The following is a 21,252-nucleotide window of genomic DNA, read 5'->3' on the forward strand; positions in this document are numbered from 1 at the left end:
TAAGGGAAGGTGTGAGAGTATGCATTTTAAAAGCACACCTGCCCACCATAGTACCTTTCAGTATCTCCCATAGTTCACAAGCCCCAGTTTCACCTGCAGCACGTTGTGTAAATAGCAGAGATACGGGATATTTGTATTGCTTCCCTTTCAAACACTTTGCTTTGTTTGGCTTGGCAAAAGAGTAACTACTCTTAAATATGCCATTTCACTGGCTAGTGCATAGCTTACGCACTACAGAAGCGCACAGCAACAGGCCGTGTGTTGAGCAGGATCATGTTTCTAACTCAGGTGCCCACGAGCACCTCATACAGGACTGTACATCCCCTCCCTGGCAAGGCTTTCACAGCTCAAAACAAGGACTTGACCTGCTAGCAGCCATATGAACCGAGGAAGGACGTGCAGGAGGAAATCTCCTCCCTGTTGCACTGTAGCACAGCACAATAAGGTGTGAATTTGCGATCACATACTCCTCTGAAGTTGTTTCCCCAGAGTGCCAAGCATTTCTAAACTTGGCTGAACCTTCTCTCCAGCTAAAAGAAAGGAGTTGGTACGAGTGCGACAGGACTTCCTCCTGCTCTCTCCTAGATGCAAGCGAAACGTTGTCTCCCTTGCTGCTCTTTAAGTCACAAACAGATCGCTCTGTAAGAACGTTTTGTGGTTCACACATATTGAAAGACATGTGACTTAATCCATGTTGCTGCACTGTTCTCTAGAAGAGGCTGCCTGTCTGCATACTTGGCTCCTTCTCTGCTCCAATTACAAGCTGCCTTCTAACCCCACTGCCGGATGAAAAAAAAAAACACACACTAACCACAGCCAATTACCTCTTGTGTGCTGGAAGAGCTAGAGAATAGAAAGCAGTTGCAGTCAGGAAGATGAAACACAGCAGGGTATTAGCTGCAGCACAACACTCAACACCAGAGCAAAATACTGAATCCTGAGGCATCTTGGAAAGTGGCAAGTTAGTCATTTCACAAAGCACTTGACATCCCAAGATTAAAAAAACAACTCACCCTTTGAATACTAGTGCTGCAGGGCATATGAGTGCTCTGCTATTTCAGTTTTCAAATCTATTTGTTAGTATTGCGATACTTGGTAGTATCATTATGCTTTTTGCTATGGTATTCTAAGATGTTTAAATGGTTTCACTCACTGTGATGAGGATTTTGACTTTATTATTGACAACATCTGTGATTTGATTCAGATGTCAAACTCTATCAAATTATAGCAGGCTAAATTCCATATAATAGTTAAGAAATAAAAACAAAAGATGAGGCCATATTCTTAAATTAATTTCAAAATAGACAATACTGTTTAATATGAGATTAAAACCAGGCTTTTTACTAGCTAGCTTTCATGAAAAACCCAGATGTTCTTGGGCATTTTCAAGTCATCTGATATCACCTACAAGGAAAGCCTTAGCACAATTGCTGCTCCAACAGCCCCTCAAAGGTGACAGCCATTAGCAGGTATACAACAAGAAATGAGGATGCAGGTCTGAAGTGCCTTTAAAATCTGTAGAGGTGGAAGCCTGCACTGGAGACAAATTCAAATACCAACACTTTGAGTATGCCTAAAAGGAAGCACAGATCATCATATTGTTCCATGAGGTGCTTATCAGACTTCCATGAACATTCACGGAAAACCAAACGTTTGACACTAATCTCTCCAGCCTCAAAGATCAAAGAATTTTCAGGGCAACTCTTTCAAGCAAAATTAATTCCAACCTAACACAGAATTAGAGAACTGAACAGTTTGAGTTGGAAGGGACCTTAAGGAACACCCAGTTCCAACCCTGCCCAAGGTAAGGACACCTTCCACTAGAGCAGGTTGCCCAAAGCCCCATCCAGCCTGGCCTACAATACCATCAAAAATCTTGGTGAAAGATTTTTCACCTGCTAGGTGAAGGTTAGGTTGGGCATCAGTCAGAAGGTGGTGAGCAATTGCACTGTGCATCACTTGTTTCATACACATTATTAGTAGTAGTACAGTTATCATCATCATTATTATTGTTATTATTTTCCTATCTTAATAAACTGTCTTTATCTCAACTCACAGGCTTCACTTTCCTGTTTCTCTCCCCCATCCCAGAAAGGGAGGGGGGAAGGTGAGCAAACAGCTGCATGGTGTTTAGCTGCTGGCTGGGTTAAACCACAACAATATTCTGTATTATAAAACACAATAGAAAGTGTCTGCTTCTGAGTTCCATTCCACAATGCTTCTCTTTTCACATTTAAACCTTGACAGGCCTCCTAGAAGCATCTGTGCACTTACTCTGTTGACACATATGCATGTCATTCAGAAATAAGGGTATAAGGAAAGTGATTGATCTCTTCTACATGATTGATCTTTCATAAGTTCTATCTCTTTGTCTCCTTTTTAGCATCCAACAGAAATTGTTTTCAAAAGGATAGTGAAGGGTTTGAGTGTGACTCTCTATGTGCTAATGCAAATTATACCCATTACTATGCATGCACAATGGCAAGCATGAGGAACTGGAAAAAAAAATAAGATTAACATATTGTGAAATTCAGCTGCCTGGATTATATAAATAAGAACAAATTTTCTTCTAAAAGCAATAATAAATAAAAAAAGAAGAGAACCACAACTGCATTTCATTAAAGTAAACATAAAAATAAAACTGGTGGCTTATTTCTAAGGGGTCCAAAGAACTCAAACAAGAGAAAACAGAAGTGAGAACCTTAGCAGAACTAAATATCTCTGCTATATTTAGTAGAACTCAATCAGTACCTATGTGACCTTCTATCAAACGTCGGAAGTTTTGTGATGCAGCAGGAGGGTCACATACTTTGCCAGTTTAGTTGGAAGTGAAAACTTCAACTAAACTTCACTATTGCCATAATGATTGCTCAACAGAATATTCCAAAATTTGTAAGATTATATATCTTAGAAAAAAAATACTGCCTGATTTTGCTCAACACATTTTTTCCCTTACAATATCAAACTTTTAAAGAAAAAACATTTTCTGAAACACTTTTCCCTGTTACCACTGCTAATTTCAATCTACAGGTTGGTATTATCTTATTAACCAGGAAACAAAGCTGATAACAGTAGATAACAGAAGAAAGTACTTCCTCTTGTTAATGTTTAAATCTGAGTTTGAAAAGGTAGTGAAAAAGACCACATGGAGATTTCAGGTGTTTCCTTGTTCTATGACCAAGAAACCATGTCTGAGATATTTTAAGTAAGAAGAGACAATGATTTGCAAAACATATTTTTTTTTATTAATTATTAATTGTTATAATTGCTACTTTACCTGTATTTTTAAATTACATTCTGTTCTTAAATCATGTTAATTTCAGTCTAGTTAATACAGACTGGGATACAAAACCATAGACATAGGAGACCATAGGAGAGATGTAATGACACAGATGACAAGAACACAAAGCTTTACTGGATAAATCAAACCTAATTCACTTCTTTGGCAAGGTTGGAGGAATTGAGGAAGCAGTGTTTGACATCTACGTTCATTTCACACTAGGAACCAAGCTCTTCATACCCAAACAACCCTTCTGTTTCACATAAACCCATCTCTCCCTTATTCTGGTGCAAGTGTCTTGATGCACCTTTAGCAAGCTTTTTTTTTTTTTTTAAGAGGTTTCATCCTAAACTCCTGCCTTGTGAAACAAGAGCGTTTTCACAGCTAGATCTACTGGGGTTATAGGATTATACACCCCAGGTGGTAAGAAAGCTGGTGTGTGAGCATGGTGCATGAGCATTCTTACCCTTTCTTTCTTTTCTTTTCTGTAATCATGTGTAATTTCAGCAATTAGAAATTCCCACGTTACTGCATTTTTTTGTGAACTGCTTAATTTTGTATGCTGCATTTGACAGGGAATAGTAAATGAGGATTTTTTATGGTTTTCAATGTTCTTTAAATCCACAGTGAACCAAAATATACTGAGATTATTTTGTTGCTGTGGGTGATATTTAATATGATAAGTTACTGCACCGAGTTTAGGGCTACCTGCATATGCTACTCATCCAACATGCTGCAAGGAGCAGAACATCCATCTTATTGACCTGGCAAATTTCAAATACACGTCAATACATTCTGCATGTCAGAATTTTTATTTAATTTTGTTTCTATTCCATCAATGCACTTGTGGCTATATTTCTCTACATGAAGACTGTTAGGTGTACTAAATGAGCAGCTTGTGTAAAAAAAAAATAACCATAATGCGCTGGGAAACTGCATGTAAAAATTATTTTGTCAATCTCGCATGAATTTCTTAATGGGCAAATATTTAACAAAATGATAATTTCAAGACCCACAAAAAAGTTTCTCCATTGATTTATCATAAATATTCTCCGTTGTTGTGGGGTTATTTTCCTCCTCCCCCCCTTTTTTTTTAAAAAAAAAGTAACGGAGCTATAATAAAATTTTGTCAGAAAGCCTCAAAATGTAATTAAAAATTCCCATCTCGAAATTTACAGACACACAAATGACTGATATTTTCAGTTACAATCAACCAGTTAAATATATGTAAATATACATAATTGCTATGTTCTACAGCAACAATTGCTCACAGACAAATGGGGTAGATATACACACAGTACTGTACTCTCTGGACTCAGTACAAAAATAAAACTGACACAGCTATTTTTCATACTGATTTTTCAATTTTTTTATATTATTTTTTCATGTTAATTTTTGGACACCTTATGATGAAAAGTAGTATTTTTTAAAACATACCAGCCTTCTCACATGAACAGAATTAAGCCACAAACACACGTATACCTACCCTGCATTGTTACTGACAGCTGTAATTCCCTTTACTCCAGTCTTCAGCAAACCCCCAATGAGGTTTTCAGGAATCCCACACAATCCAAAACCTGTGTATAATGAAATAAAATTGAATATGTCACAAGTGTTTGAAAAACAGTTTAATCAGAAGCACTGGTTAGTTAAGTCTTTCCTGAATAGAATGAGCACTTTAGATGACTAAAGAAACCAATACTTATGGAAAGCGTGGTATGCCCTAGTACTGTAATCTCCCAGTCACTGGATGCTTCCCAGTTTGGATTAAAGCAATTTAGCAATATTAAAGCAATGAAGGTATCAGATACCTGCTCATATGCAAACAGCCTTTGGATAAGGGATCCAAGACCTTGGCTATCCTGGTGTGTGCCCTATCCATGCCCTGTGCCCTTATACACATTACTCCTCCTTTTTTTTTTTTTTCTTTTTTTTTCTTTTTTTTTTTTCTTTTTTCCAGGCAACTAACCATCAGTAACAATGAATGGTAACATTATCAAACAAGAGGAGCAAAGAGTTCTCCCATACAGCATAACCTACAGTCAGTGATAAGAATCTGGAAATCTTAAACTTCTGGGTAAGACCAGTAACTGGAAGCACAGTAACCCAGATCTCCACCCAGGCTGAAGCACCTCACACCCCTGCCTATTGTGCAAGAACCTCATACTCCTAAAATGAAGTATGATAGCACATTTGAAGCACCAGTCTTACTCTTAATACTATGACTACTAGCATTTTACTTGCAACCATTGCATCTTTTCTTTTGTTCCTACTAAACAACAACAAAAAAATAGATAGTAGTAAGGCAAAATGATAAATAGGAAGAATTATCATTTCTTTGCCTTACTACAGATCTCTAGTGATGTTTCCCATGTTTTACAACATTGCATTCACTACTCTTCTTCAGTACTAAAAATCAGTTATGGTACATTAAATAAAGAGACTGCCTTTTCTTTCAGGAGGTTAAACAGCATGAAACTGTGAAAAACATCTAGAATATTTAAGAGCTCAAGTTGTGTTGAAAGCCAGTATGATACAATTTCTTGACTCTTCTGGAAGTATTACACATAACCATTCAGTATAACATAGGTAAGTTATTTTGACTTCCAACAGTCAAACAGCTCAGGTGATTTGTTCAAGGTCACAGAGAGCCAGTGAAAAGGCAAATACAGAGCAGAGAATGCATAAAAATAATCAAGCTAAAATGCCTTTCTTCACCATCTGAAGTAATGATCCAAAAGACCAAATTAACTTTCTGCATTCAAATTGATGCAATTAAGGTCTAACGTTTTATTAATGGGGAAAAAAAACTAATGATTTTTTCCTGAGGATATTTCCTTCAACTAAGAAACCAAGATTTGCTTACTGATAAGGTCTGTCCCATGATTAGTAAGGTAGGAAATGACTCGTTTAAAATACCTATATAAAAGATATGGATTCTCAAATTAGATAACGTTAAAAGAACCACAAATATATCATTAATAGAATACAAGTTTTCATCCATAAAGAATTTAAATATTTACCACCAACGAGTATAGTTGCCCCATTGGGTATGTCTTTTACAGCTTCAACAGGATCGGTATAAAATTTGGTGTTGCGTTGAGAGCTGGTAGAAAAATAGCATCCAGAAATCTAGAACAACATTAAAAGAGGTTAAGGGAGTGAATACGATGTATCATATGGTAGTTCTGTAATGATGACCGTTCCTCTGGCTAACTAAAGGGGAAGATGTACAAAAAAGACACTGCTAAGACAGACTAAGCTTTGATATTTGTGGAAGGATGGATAGAAGGGTAGGGGGACATATACATGGGTTAGGCTGTCTACAACAAGGACTCTGCTGTCTCTCTATCCCCCAAATCATATCACCCATGTTTTGCTACATTCATGTATGTTATGAAGGCTTTAGGACTAATATAAACTGCATCCATTAGACTATATTCAAACAGATTTACATTTTCTGAATTCCATCTTAAACTGTTGAGAAGTCGTGACTTACTGTAAACAGACTCAAAAATGCAATTCCTCAACATGAGTTTGAGCAACATGTAGATTGCTCCAACCCGACATTACTGCTTGTTGCTCCAAAGTATCTGGACACCAAGGATAATCAGTAGGCACTGATGCAGAGGGCCAACATCACCACAAACTCTGAGTGGAGGCCAAGGAACAATGTGAAGTACAGCACTGTGCTGGCTGTGTAGTGAGCAGGGATGCCCAGCTTCCTCCTGCATTCTTAGCACTACATGCATTGTTGGAGAACATCCCACAGTCAGGGAGACTGCCACAAACAGATGAAATAGGAGGACAAAAGGGAAATTAATAGGACTTCCACCCCAAAATCAAGACTTCATAGCGCAAACCCATTAAACAGTAACCACCATGAATCCTCTGCTGTATTCTTAGATCACAGCTATCCTAAAACTTTTTTTTTTTCCCCTTGAAGCATTTCACAGTAATATTATCACGGATTAATACTAATGAAGTACTGTCACTGCTCCAGCAGCAACTGACATGTAAACCACTACACTATACTTACACAGTCTTGAAAAATTGAGCATATTTGGAGGTCAAAATACTAGCTGATGTTGTTTCCACTTCTAATTTGATGTGTAAGTAGAAATTGTAGACTGGGAAAGGAGGAGAAGAATGGGTAAATAAATAATAATCGAGCTAATGTATGCACAACGTAAAGAGAATGGCAGTATTCTTCCCTGCAGAGTTGTCTTAAGATCCAGTTACAACCAGTGCAGTAATTTTGGCTCAGTTTCAAAACTACACAAACCGCCTCCTTTATAAAACTAAGGCTAGAAGGGTTTGCACGGAGTATTAAGAAAACCTGTTTGAATGGAGGCTTCTTTCCTTCCCAATGCTCCCCTGCCATAGATGCTCCTCTGCTTTGAGGGGCTCAGAAAAACATTATTAAGTGGGAACCGTACTGGTTGAAAATAAGACCCTTTTCCCCATGCTCAGTAGCCCCATGGCTATTTCCTTCAGAAACACATTTTCAGAACTGCAAAATGTGTCCCTGCACACCAGGGCACGAAGCCGAAACCCCAGGTGGTGGCCGTGGCTCTGGCAGCTCGGTGACACACGGTGGCCACCCGCTGTCCCCTGCCGAGGGGCGGGGGGACACACAACCAGGAAGGCGGGCAGCAAGTGGTGAGCCGAGATAAAGGGAGATTAACAGGGAAGAAAAAGTGGGGGGAAAAAAAAAATACACAAAGCAAGCAATGCACAGCGCAATTGCCCGACCCGTCCTTGAGCAATGGCAGACCCCTGCCAATTCTGCCCCGTTTTTTTTCAGCACAGCACCGCATGGTGTGGGACATCCCTTTGGGCAGCCTAGGGCCAGCTGTCCTGGCCCTGTCCCCTCCAGCTCCTGGTGCACCCCCAGCCCCTCATCCCCCGTGGGGCAGCAGGAGGGGCTGTAATGCCCTGGGCTGTGTGTGAGCACTGCACAACAGCCAACACATCGGTGGCTTTATGGCTTTATTCCTACCCTAGAGCCAGAGCATGGCAACATTTTCTCACTCCTGTGAAGAAAATCAGCTACCCCAGCCCAAACCAGGACACCCGAGCGACCAGCCGAGGGGAAGGACGCCTCGCAGAAGGGGCAAGCCACAACCCGACAAAACAAAGGCAGGAGCAGCCGGGGCCCCCTGCCCGCGGAGACACGCGGGGCAGCCGACACGTGCGGCAGGAGGCAGCAGGTGAGGCGCTCTGCCCCCCAAAAATACACCCAGAAGGGGATCAGAAGGGGATACCGGGGGCGGGGAGGGGGGGGGGGAGGAAGGGGAGAGGGCAGGGGCTGAGCCGCGCTGCGGGGCCGAGCCCTGCATCCCCTCTCGCCGTCTCCGCCAAGGTCAGCGCGGACGGATGGACGGATGGATGGATGGATGACACGGACGGACGGACAGACGGAGGCCGTCCCGCCCCTCACCTCGGCGGCGCCCCGTGTCCGCGCAGCGGGCAGGAGGATGCGGCGGGCGAGCGGCGGCAGGAGGAGTCTGTGCGCCGCCATCTTCTGGAGGAGGAGGAGGAGGATAAAGAAGAAGAAGAGGAGGAGGAAGATGAGGAGGAGGAGGAGGCGGCTGGTGCTGCTGTCCGGCCGGGAGAGGCGCTGCCGTGGGCTCAGGCGTGCCGGGGGAGGGCGAGGGGCTCGGCCCCGACGCCCACTGACGTGGCCGCGCCCGAGGCGGGGCCCGGCGGCGGAGGGAAGGGGGAAGGAAGGGTCCGGCCCCGCGGCGATAAAGGCGGTGTAAGCGGGGCGTGGGCTGCGAACGGGGCTCCTTAAGGTTGGCCGGGCCCCCCGCGGTCCCCCGTCGGATGCTGTTTGTGTGGAAAATGTGCCTGGAATAGACGCGCGCCGGCCGCGGCGGTCACATGGCGGGCACCTCTCAGCGCTGGCACCTCGCCTTGCTGCGAGGGGGAGAATTCAAAGAACGCCTCCACCGTGCCTGACGCTTCCTAAAAATACCCCCGGGGATCAGCCCGTGCGCCGGCGATGCCCGGTGGAACAAAGATTGGCAGAGGAATGCGAGCAGCGGCCGGGATGCAGGAGAGGAGAAATGCCCCCGGCACATGACGGGAGGTCACGCTCCCCGCCGTTGTTCTCCTTTCCAGCGCAGCTGCCAGCCTTGTCCTCCTCAGCTATGGCTGTGCAAACACACAGCAGGGTAATATACCACAAAGGAGGCAAGTTTTTAAAGAGGGCTGTTCCCTGCACATCTATTTCTTCTGGCTCAGAGTGCTGGTCCAGCCTCTGGTGCCCACGAGCAGAGCACAGCCGTGTCACCCTGATGTGTAAGTGCCCCCTACACGCTTTCAAGGACACCTGTAGTGACAGGTCCCATAACACAAGCCCTGCAGACACCAGCGAAGTGTGTGGTGGGGGTCATGTCCCTGCTGGACTCCAGGGCACTAGCACCCTCCCACCTCCCCAAGCCACTGGATTCAGCTAGACAGCTAGGTCTGGGGCACTTCTAGGTGGGAAAAGCTGCCATTTACAGGGGCTTGATGAACTTGCAGGAACAGTTGGGTCTGTATTTTCTCAGGGCTAAACATCTGCAGGCAAGTTCTACAGAACTGTTTTTCTGAACCTCAGTTCTGCGTAAATTTCATATAGACATGTAAATACTTAATGTCATTTTTCCTTCCATGATTTTTTTTTTCTCTCTAAGTATTGCAAAACTTATTCATCTAAATGTTTCTTCTCTTCAGTTCAGTAAGTATCTTCCTTTAAACCAGCAGTGTGCAGTTACAAACATGCCGAACTGTTCACTTCTGAGGAGGTGTTAGATACTCAGCTAGCATTTGTTTCATGTGGGTTTTGGACTACTGGGGATTCCAAGGGGGTATTGTCTGTAGGTTGGAGAAAGGGGGCTAACTGCATGCAGTAGGTACAAGTGCATGAGTAATAATACCTCCTTGGAACATCTATTATGCCAATCTGATAATCCTGTCTATATAAAGTAGTTAATGAACTAGGAAATTAGGGGGATATAACTTTTACTTATGAGGTGCTATAGATTTTATAAAAACAAATTATTCAAAAAAGACTGTGCAAGGTCCTCATGTTTTGGGGCATAAGCATCTTATTTTGGCAAGTTCCAGACACAGCTGAATGAGCAGATAATTTATTCTGGAGTAGTTTATAAAAGATGGTAGGTAATCTACTTTGCATTAATTTCTTAGATGATTTTGAGCTCTTCACACAAGGGACTATAACCAGATAGCCAAAGTCTCCAAAATAATCAAAGATAACTGTAGTTTGTTTGATCTTATTTTGTTCAATGAAGTAAACCAAGTACCAGTGGTAGCATGCAAGTCAAACTATTTTCACATTTACATTTATGAATGGGTAGAGGGAGAGTGTTGAGCACCTGGTGCCAAAAACAAGCCAGTAGGTATGTATTTTGGAGGTTAATCATCATGTATAACATTATACAGCCAGCTGAGTAATACTACTATCAAGTATATTAAAACAAAGTCAGCACTACAATACAGTGAAATACTTATTTCCCCAACTCCAGCAAAAGCTATCAAAGTTAGCAAATAGGCAGATTTTTTAAATATATTTCATCCATCTATACAGGGTGGAGAATCAGAGCTCTGAAATGAGCAACTTCTATACAAGTTCTGTAATATTTGTAGTTGACCTAGATTTTAGCTAATTAAAAATTAGCAAATTACTTTCTTTCAGATTCATTAAAATTTCACAAAACCCCACAGTTATTGATGCATGAAAAATCACGCACTGCACCATGCAGAAAGGAGTGTTCTTTAAATTATGCAGCATCTAGAATATACACAGAACACCTGAGCTTACCTCCAATGCATTAATAGTTTCCAATTCTGAAACAAGAGTTTGGAGTTTAAATACTTTTACTTGAAATACTGGGGTATTTTTTACATTAATCATTCAAGAGCACAAGAAACTTATCTTTGGATATAGTAAAATTAATCTAAATCCCTTCGTATGGAAAGTCAAAGAAAATTTCAACAAGATAATTTTATAACATCACCATCTTCCTACAAGAGGGGAATATCACAGGGAAAAGCAATTAGAGGAAGAATAAAAAGAAGACACCTTTTGAGAATTACATAATAGCATTGGATAATTGTAAATAAATTTCATCTAAGAACATGAAAATAACTGCAAGCTCCTGTGCAAAACCATTCAAAACTTTAGGATACACTCATAACATTTACAGGAGATGTATTTACCTAGAGGAAGACAAAAGGGCTGCCACCTGCCTGACCAATTACACTAGTAAGCAATGTGAACTTACATATTCAACTTATTAATAAGGTTCAAATGAAAAGAAATAATTACAAAGAAAAAAAAAAACACACACACTCTTTACAAAGTAAAATGGGCACTTGAGGGTTTAGTGAAAATTATACATGATAAAAATTAGTAGGGAGTTAGCAAATGAAAGTTCATGCATAAAATTAAACCAAAGACAAAAATCAACTAGAAAACAAAAAGCCACCTTCTAAAGAGTTATGGAAATTAAAGGAAGTGAGAGAATCACAGTGCCAAGACTGTGGAAGGAAAACCTGTGGAGCGGCTGAGGATTCCTTTTGTCAACTAACTCTGCCAACATTTTCTCTTGAGGGGCCAAAGCTTAGGACCGAAAAGGAAATTCAAATGCAATATGATAGTCTTAAAAATAAAAAACTTCAATCCTTCTGATCACTGGAAATGCTACTCCTCCATTCAATGCTGGAGTACTTACAAGATATAATTAGTTAAAATTGGGATCATTTTTATTAAAAACAAACAAACAAACAAACAACAGCAACAACAACAAAAGTCTATTACTCAACATGACCCTTGGCACTTCTATTCATGTTTTAGTAATGCATATTTAGTAACTGTTATCAACACTGTCTTAATTAGTTAAGCATATTAACCTTCAACAGTGACTGACAGTATGTCTCCTAGTTCAGGAAAGGGGATAAGTGATTTATCATTCCTTTACAGAAGGAAAGAGAAAAAAAAAAAAAAAAGGTTAATTCAGCAGATATTGGCAGACATCCTCTGCAGAAGTGGCATATGTTTGTTTATCAATATTTATGGAGGCTGGTTTAAATTCTTATTCAGTAAATGCTATTTTTAATTGCTCACTCTTCATTTTTGAGAAGAAACTTTTTGCTGCAATAGTGTAACAGAACAATAAAGTCTTTTTTTTCCCCTTTGGCCAAGCAGAAAGAATGGGGTTATTTTACACTCCAATCCTAGTGTTGTTGAGGGTTAAAGGTAAACACAGCATAAGGGGCTACAGAAACAAATTGGAAACAGGAATCCTGAGCAGCTGACATTCTGCGTGTCAGCACATGTTGTTAGCACTACTGTAACAGGCTTTTCCAGATTCTGCAACTCAACGTTACATTAATAAGCTGTATGGGGTATGCTCAAACAAACCTTGTAAGCAAACAGTATGCATTTAAAACTCAGAGCCCAGGAAGACTTTATTGAACTACTATTGATGAAATAGTTTCCTTGTAGTTGATACGTAAATGATAGAAAGAAGTATAAAACATTAACATGATAAGGGACCTGGGGTTGTTCAACCTGGAGAAGAGAAGGCTCCCAGGAGACCTTACAGCAGCCTTCCAGTACTTAAAGGGGGCCTACAGGAAAGCTGGGGAAGGGACTCTTTCTCAGGGGGTGCAGTGATAGGACAAGGGGGAACATTTTTAAATAGAAAAAGGGTAGATTTAGATCAAATACAAGGAAGAAATTCTTTCCTATGTGGGTGGTGAGGCACTGGCACAGGCTGCCCAGAGAAGCTGTGGGTGCCCCATCCCTGGAGGTGTTCAAGGCCAGGCTGGATGGGGCTTTGGGCAACCTGGTCTGGTGGGAAGTGTCCCTTCCTGTATCAGGGGGAGTGGAACTAAATGGCCTTTAAGGTCCCTTCCAACCCAAACCATTCTGTGATTCTAACACAGAACCACATTTGCAAACATGGTATGCAGTAAACAAATCACACACCCTGTAGCTCAGTGCATCTAGTCCTGCACCATGAGACTATGGGACAGCCAGTGGAGCTGGAAATGGAGAAAAGCAACAAGCCTAGACTGCAAATTTCAAAGAGGAAACCAGAGTTACAGGTGAAACTTGGACTTTGCCATCCATTTCATGGGTGTGGTGCTTAAGTGTCAAGCACCAGTTCTTGGCTACAGGAGTCTGGCATGCAAATCCACACACACAGTCCAAGCCCACATAACAATTTTATCCACTCTCTAGGGAGCCAGCTCCCTGCATGCTCTGACAAAACCAGGTGCCAATATATTTTCATCTGCATTGCTTTGCCTAATTCAGCTGCTGGAAGAACAACTCTCTGCAGCTCAGACCTTCCCTGTACAGTGGAGCAGCCTATCAATAGCTTGGTCAATATTCTCCATGGGAAGCATGATCTGAACATGCAAAAGGAAAATGTGACAGTCATTTCTTGTTAGATTTCATTTCTCAGTCTCAATCAAATGAACAGAAGAACTAGGAAGGCAACTGATCTTACACATGACAATATCTGAAAATATTATTATATGTTCTTTATCAGGTGATTTAAAAATAATCCTTACTATTCTTTCATCCAACTTTTTAAAAGGCCTTTTAGAATTGTTTAGTCATAAAATTTGGGGATTTCCTTCAGCTCTCCCCTGGTTTTGGCAAAAAATAACAGTCTGTTTTTAGATACGGTCCCAAAAATAGACACAAAAAGGGAGCTAGATGCCTGTTAAACCTAAAAAGCAGGTAAGTTTCCTGCATTTGCAAGCTACACAGATATTTGTTGAGAAGCTCTCAGGCCTCTTGCTTTTAATTTGACCAGCTCCAAACAGCTTTTCAAAGGTCCAGACTTTTTTTTTTTTCTCTCTCCAGATGCCAGCCTGAAGCCATACTGCAATAGTTCACAGAGACTTCACTACTCTGCTGTAGGGGGTTTGTACAGTTTTTCATTCGAGACTGACATTAGTGCTATGCAACATCCCCATTTAAAGCCTGAAATGGATTGAGGACAGTGGAGACACCCTGTGGCATCCCGCTGAACTCTCAGACAGGCAGAGTGAGCAGTTTGACGTTTATCTTCCTCCGGCAACAACGGCTGTCCTCATGTAAAACTATAAGGCCTCAATTAGGTGCTACGTCTGTACCAAGCTTGGCACAGAGGTCTTTAAGTAATCACAGTAACTGGGCATACTGAAATGAAAGTTATTGCTATGGGAATGGCAAGAAGAGCCTCAGATTCTCATAAGACATTAACAGGCCTTTAGGATGTATAATTCACTTGACTCTCAATTGTTCATCCAGTAAATAATGTTGTGCTTTTTGTTTGTAGTGTATTTAAAGAGTTAAAATCTTTAAGCAAGCACTTCCAGAGTTTCATTCAACTTGCAAGCTATCCACAACAGGAATCAGAAAACCTATGATGGGATAGCAATCTTATATTTCCTATATACCACATAGAATAAAACCTTGATCACTGTTATCATGGCTTGCCACTCCAACAGTTGTGTGCCATAACGAAAGAGCTACCTATGACAAGAACTGGTCTTCAAAATCAGTATGCTTGCATTTATTTTCTTATGGGTTTGAAAGATTTGGCATTTGGTTAATCATAGGTCCAAGAGGTTGTACCAGCAGTCATTCTTCCAGGTAAAGCAAGCACATGCGTGTGTGAACACTCAGTGTAGCCCAGAAAAAGGGGTGGGGAGGCTTTGAACACAGACGAGCTTCCCAGCCATGTTCATCATGCACTACTGCATGAGCACAACCTACAAGGCAGCCTAAAAAGAGTGGACAGAAGGAGCAAGAAAGCAGAGCAGCTGTATAAACTAGCACTCTTCCAAAAGAAATGCTTGCCGAAATAAGGCATGACACCTCTGCCTTGTTTAAAAGTTTATCAAGTGCATGTTTCTTCTCCACCCCATTTCAGAATTCCTCCCCTCCAGCAGCCCCAAAATAACCATGAAAGCTTTATTACTAAATACTACAATGATTAATATAAAATCCCGGTTAGCAGATTTAATTTTGCTATGATCCGAAGGAATTAACGGTATAAAGCCTCTTACAGTGGAACAAAACTTTACTACAAGACTGACTTAGGTTCTCCAAGGGTAAGTTTCACATAACACTCTCAAAAGGAAGTTAGTCTCTGTCTGGGGGACAGTCATCAAAATTGCCAGTTATGCAGCTAACAGCCACCAGATAAGCTTGATACTCAGTCTGTAGGGAAAATAAATAAAAAAATAAAGGCAACATATAGTGAGATAAGCAAGCCAACCTCACACACCAAACCATTACGTGACTCTTAGATTAATACAATGAAGTGGTGGGAACATGCAAGTAGGGACGTGAGTCTGGACACTTTTTTTTTTTTTTTTTTTTTTGACCAAATGGCCTTATTTCTATGTTAGCTAAAGGTCAACTGTGAAATAATACCCTGAACTACAAATGCAGTAATCTGTAACAGTTGGAGGCTGGGGTGAAGTTTACTGTAAGCAAATTCTCCTAGCCTGACACCTCCAGGAACCCATAAATTAGATGTTCCAGGCAGAATGATGAAGCTGTCCACAGTACACACAGCTCTTTGATCATTAACCATATAATGGAAAAGCTGTTTAAAAAGCTACTTAAATTCTGTCCTCAGCTGCAAGAAACCATCCCTATTTGTCAGGCTCTAACATTCTCCTTTTCCAGGGAGATCATTCCAGAGAGCAGTTCCAACTTCAAAGTTCAGCACGTGCCACTTCCTAACAACCAATAATCAGACTGCTTGATCATCTTATATTTTCTGAGCCTACTTAAACTTAAACACAGGTCAGGTACCATGTTGTCCCACACGCAGGTGACCACATCATATGAAAGCAGGTGTTTTTTGTTTTGTCAGTGCACCACCCAAAGTATGAACAGACTGGAAGCAGGTAGAACAAAGAACAGTCATGCAAGGTTAGACAAGAAAAATATGACACACCTACAGAGGCTATGAATAGTTGGCAGTCACGTGCCTCTCCGGAATTAATTATTTCACATCCATTGAACAAAGTACAATTCCATTACAGATCACCCTTATGCCCAGTTTCACATTTGGCATCATCAATATGAATATCAAATGCTCTATCTTGAATGTATTTCAGACTGAATATATAGCCTCATTTTAAGAGGGCTGACTTAATTTGATAGCTCCTAAATCGATTACATGACATTATCCATTACGACTTTGAACTCTGGAAATCATTTTCATAGAGTTTAATTCCACAGAAGTATGGAGGAAATTTTTGGTAACTACTTTCCACTCTTTTAGCACTGTTCTGATTAAATTCCAGTTTTGCTCACCTTCACTGGTACTTCTAATGTCACTCTATAAAACAGAGCAAAAGCACACACCACCCTTTGTGAATCAGAGAGACATTCGAAAAGTGGTACTATAATATTGAGGAGCTTTCTTATAGATATTGTTAGACAAACAAAGTCATGAAGCTCATGTGCTACAAATATGCTCATACAAATAAACCAAGACTAACCTCAAATAATACATTTTGAGCAAACTTGTATTATTCAGCCCCATAGCAGATAAGTGTGAGTAAATATCATTGATACACATTAGTAGAAAGAGCAAGTACATTGGATTACTTTTTATAGAATGCCTCTTAGTTACTGGAAGCACAACTTACTAGAAGAGCACGCTTTATAAGACAGATAAATCAATCTAATATCCACCACACACATAAATCCTGAATTTACACTGACAACAAGTAAAATGGTATTTGTCCCTAATTTGGGTCATTGTGCTTTTGTATGTTATAAAGTTTGTAACTGAAAAAAAAAAAAAATATATATATATATATATACTTTAAAAAAAGAAAGAAAGAAAGAAAGAAAGAAAGAAAGAAAGAAAGAAAGAAAGAAAGAAAGAAAGAAAGAAAGAAAGAAAGAAAGAAAGAAAGAAAGAAAGAAAGAAAGAAAGAAAGAAAGAAAGAAGTCACTTCTCATTTCCTTGTTCTTGAAAATTTGCCATTCCTACCTAACATTTTACAAATATACACCAAGCTTCAGTAATTTACCAGGTAAAATAAAAGCATAGATTTATCCTTGAAATCATGGTAATTTACTGTCATTCTAAGATACTTACCAAATACTGTATTATAAACCTTTCCAGATTCTGCAGGACTTGAAGCATACTGCTGCAAACTGAAATCAGCCAAGCACATCTATATTAATATCTGTGTTGTGTTCAGTCTTCATTTCAAAGCCAAATGTTGACCACAGACTTTAAAACTGCTAGGAACTGCTGGATAAGGAGTAGTGTCTGGTAGCTTGTTTGATCAGGTTCAATCCAGTCTGTGCAACTTTATCTTTCCTTTTTTTTTTTTTTTTAATTTTGTAAATTGCTTTCATTCTTTCCTTCCCTCACACTTTTTAAAATTATTTTTTATTATTTTTTATTTTTATTCTCCTTCACATGAAGAGTTAGTTTATAACAAAAGAAAACCATAAGTAACCCAATGCTGTCTTCATCACCAGGTTTAGTAACCTTAGGTCAGGGAACAAATTTAATGAAAGGAAAGCCTCTTTCTTCCAATGTTCTTTCTAGAGATCAGAACACCACATAATCAAAATATACAGTTCACTTAATCCAAAAAGTTCCTCTCAGGATATTTTCTCCAAGAATTAGCACGATTTCTTTATCACCCCACTTATGTGCCACAGTCCGAGAAAATTTGCACAGTCTGCAAAAAGTTCTTGAGACTGCTGGTAATGATAAAAATATACCATTCATTGCTGCACAGAGCTGTTTTCCATAGACAAGTCTGTATTTTTAATTAAAGCTAATATTTTCCTGCCTCTATGGTATTCCAGTTCCTCTCTTTAAACTCTAGTTTGGGTAACACTAAACATAGAGAGGAAAAATGCACTCTTATCTAACTATTGTTTCCCTAACCTCCAGAAATAAGAAGGTCGCTAAAGCAAAGTATATTTTGTATATTCAAGACATTAGTTGTTCTAACATGTTCAAAAATTTCACATATTCAGAGATTTCAGGCAAGCCCTGTTTTCCAGCCATGTTTATCATGATAGTTATGAGTGCTGGTGGAATACCACAGGACAAAAATAATTCCTTACTGGTAACTAGGTTACAGACAGTCTGTTTCTGTAACAGCATGCACATTTACACACAAGTCTCAGAAGGATTGAAAAGAATGTGGTTTGGAAGGAAAGCAGCAGTAGACTCTACTGTAGCTAATAATAATAATTATAATTATACAACATACCAAATTTAAACAGATGGTAGTGTATATTTTGGAGCTACAAATTTGCAAAACAAAAATCATAGCTATATTTATTACATACATAATTCTACAGATACTGCACAAAACCAATGTTTAAACATGTGTTTCATGCATGTACATTGACACTGTGCATATGTACTTGCACATACACACACATATGTATATATAAAACCCAAATGACAGGACAGTTGTGGCAATGCCTTTTGCTTGACTCTGAAGAATGAAATAGTAACAGGTCTCCTGCTTCTGTCAACCTAAACTGTTCACACACTGTGATATTTCTCAATTTACCTATTGTGCTTCCATCAATTTAAGAGCAGAACCTGTTTTCAAATGGCCAACACCTCATGTCCTCCCTTAGTAGTAACAGCAGCTTTAAAAATGGAGACGCTAAGCAGCAAATTATTGCAAACCCCACATAAATATCTTTAACTAAGACTGTTTTACTATACTGCAATGATTCCTTAAAGTAGCTCTACACAGTAAAATGTTTTTTGCTTAAAAAAAAATGTATGTTAAGAGTCATCTTGGAAGAGCTTTCTTCTTAAACATGGGAAATTTTTCAAAAAATATGGGATGCAACTTTCTTTGTGGGAAGCTTGGAGAAATTAGATTTTAAGATTTCCCAGCCCTGAAAATAATAGGGAGAGGTAGCAAACCCAAAACCAGGACATTATCTTCCAAACATTTGTCAGGGCTTTTATCCCAGGAGGTTCTAAGCAAAAACAAAGTATCAGGCATATTGAGATCATTGCTCTCTCAAAAAATCAGGCATATTCTTTTATCTGTCTTATGAACAAAGAGCTCTGCAGGGTGTGTGGCAAAGATTAGCACAGTAGCTCTACAAGCTGCAACACACATCTTAGGAGTCTAGTGCCAGAGGGAATGCAGCTTGGAGAAGAGACGGATGCAGAGGCCACCCTGGCCAGGAGAAAGGCCGAGCCCAAGCAGAGGTTTGAGCTTGTCCATAGCAGCACGGCAGCAACATCCCAACCAGGCTCAGCCCAGCCCTCTCTTCCCAGCTCCATGGGTGTTTGCCCAGAACTCTTGATACCCTCTTTGTTTGTAAGCTCCTTCCCAACAGGGTACAGAACAAGAGAAATGCTTGAAAGACATTATAGCTTCCACTCACAGACTGCATCAATGGCAAAAACAGGTTGGGAGAAAAATAAATCGATGATAACACTAAAGAACTTTGAGGTACTCTTTTCCTCAGAAGTGTGTGTCTCCAGTGTTTGTTTTTCTTCTTTTTCTTTTCTTCATTTGTAGCAGCTTTCTACTTTGCCAGCTTGGTATTAACAGAAACACCTCACTTCCAGCTAAACCACTGCTGAAAAAGGTCAAATTCAGGCACAAAAGTAAAGAAACAATGTGTAACTGTTTCTGTAGGGAAGCCTCTGCATATACATTTAGCTTTCTTTCAGAACAGATACAGCTAAAATAAGATACAGTTAAAATAAGCGGCAGCGCCCAAGCACAGGCTGAAGAACCATACCACTTCCTTTATCGAATGAGTCAACACACAACCATTACAGGTTTGTTTGTTTGTTTGTTTCTCCACGAGGCACATCTTGAAAGACTACCTGACATCTCCTCCACTATTAAGAGCTCACCTGCTTGCCAAGTTGTAAAGAAAGCCACGAAGAAAGCAATATAAATCATAACTGGATGTTGAAACAAAGAATTGAAGGCAGGACCACGGAAGCAGAGAATCTGGGGCAGCAGAAGGGAACTTAATGACATGCAGCCATTTTTCAGTCCCCAAGCTGTCAACGTGGCAAGTATTGCATTTCATTTTAAACATGAAGCAGTATCTCCTTGACTCTCAGGAATGACGCAATTATTTACATTAATACTTTCACTATTAAGGCAACTGTTCTTTAGATGAAAAAATTGTGCTTGGATGTGGACTATGCAGGAGTAAATAACAGTACGCACAAAAAATATTAAAGGATTTCTCCTAAAAAAAATAAAAAAAATAAAATCAAACCATTTCTGGAAGCAGGTATTTTTGGCTTTTTGGGTTTACTTTTTCATTGTATTTGATCTGTTTGATAGCTCTTACATAATGCACATAGCACAGGCAACAGCAAAACCACTGGTGTCTGTGTGTAGGCAGCTTTCCACTACCAGTTCACAAGCACAGTAAATTGCAGGCAGCTTTTTAGTGCACCTCAGTGGGAGATAAGCACCAACATAGTAACTAACTTGGGAAGAGATTGCGAGCTAGATGGGAAAAATGTCTCCAGTCACTCTTAAAATGTTTAAACTAATAAAATCCAGCACTGCATGAGCGCAGTGCTCACATGAGCGCTGGTGCATTAGTTTTTCCAGAAAGAGGAACAGTTAAGAGCTAGAGAAACAACGCACTGAGATCAAACATTGCTGCATTTATTGAATAGAAAAAGCAACAGACGATTGACAGCGGCGCAGCAGCAAGCAGAAAATAAAACTGCTTTTCTTCACAACACGACAGCTGCCCATCTCCGGAGGTCAGGAGGAGAGCTGCTCTTAAGTTGGACGGCAAACTGAAACCTTAAAAAAAAAAAAAAAAAAAAAGTAAAAAAAGCTCAACCGTAACGTCACCAACCACCACTAACGGCTCCCGGCCCCTGAGGGGAAGCAGCGGCCCCGCCGCTAGCGCGCACGCGCAGCAGCCGCGCGCCCCCGCG

General features: G+C 40.2%; 1 protein-coding gene and 1 long non-coding RNA gene across 2 annotated transcripts in view; one reads left to right on the forward strand and one right to left on the reverse strand.

The window, feature by feature from the left end:
• The window catches only part of OXCT1 (3-oxoacid CoA-transferase 1), an 87,180-nt gene extending 78,019 nt beyond the window's left edge, over window positions 1-9,161 (reverse strand). Inside the window, exons 1-3 of the mRNA XM_068668078.1 lie at window positions 8,724-9,161; window positions 6,304-6,412; window positions 4,767-4,857 (exon numbers count right to left, since the gene is read on the reverse strand). Coding sequence (XP_068524179.1) covers window positions 4,767-4,857; window positions 6,304-6,412; window positions 8,724-8,804 — 281 coding nt within the window. The 5' untranslated portion in view covers window positions 8,805-9,161. The remainder of the gene's footprint in view (window positions 1-4,766; window positions 4,858-6,303; window positions 6,413-8,723) is intronic.
• LOC137848702 (uncharacterized) lies at window positions 8,010-8,871 on the forward strand. Its single transcript, XR_011091479.1, has 2 exons — window positions 8,010-8,493; window positions 8,646-8,871. It is a non-coding gene; the product is annotated as an uncharacterized lncRNA (long non-coding RNA).
• Window positions 9,162-21,252: the final 12,091 nt, after the last annotated feature.

The sequence above is a fragment of the Anas acuta genome, chromosome Z (assembly GCF_963932015.1).
Source record: "Anas acuta chromosome Z, bAnaAcu1.1, whole genome shotgun sequence".
Taxonomy (NCBI): Eukaryota; Metazoa; Chordata; class Aves; order Anseriformes; family Anatidae; genus Anas; species Anas acuta.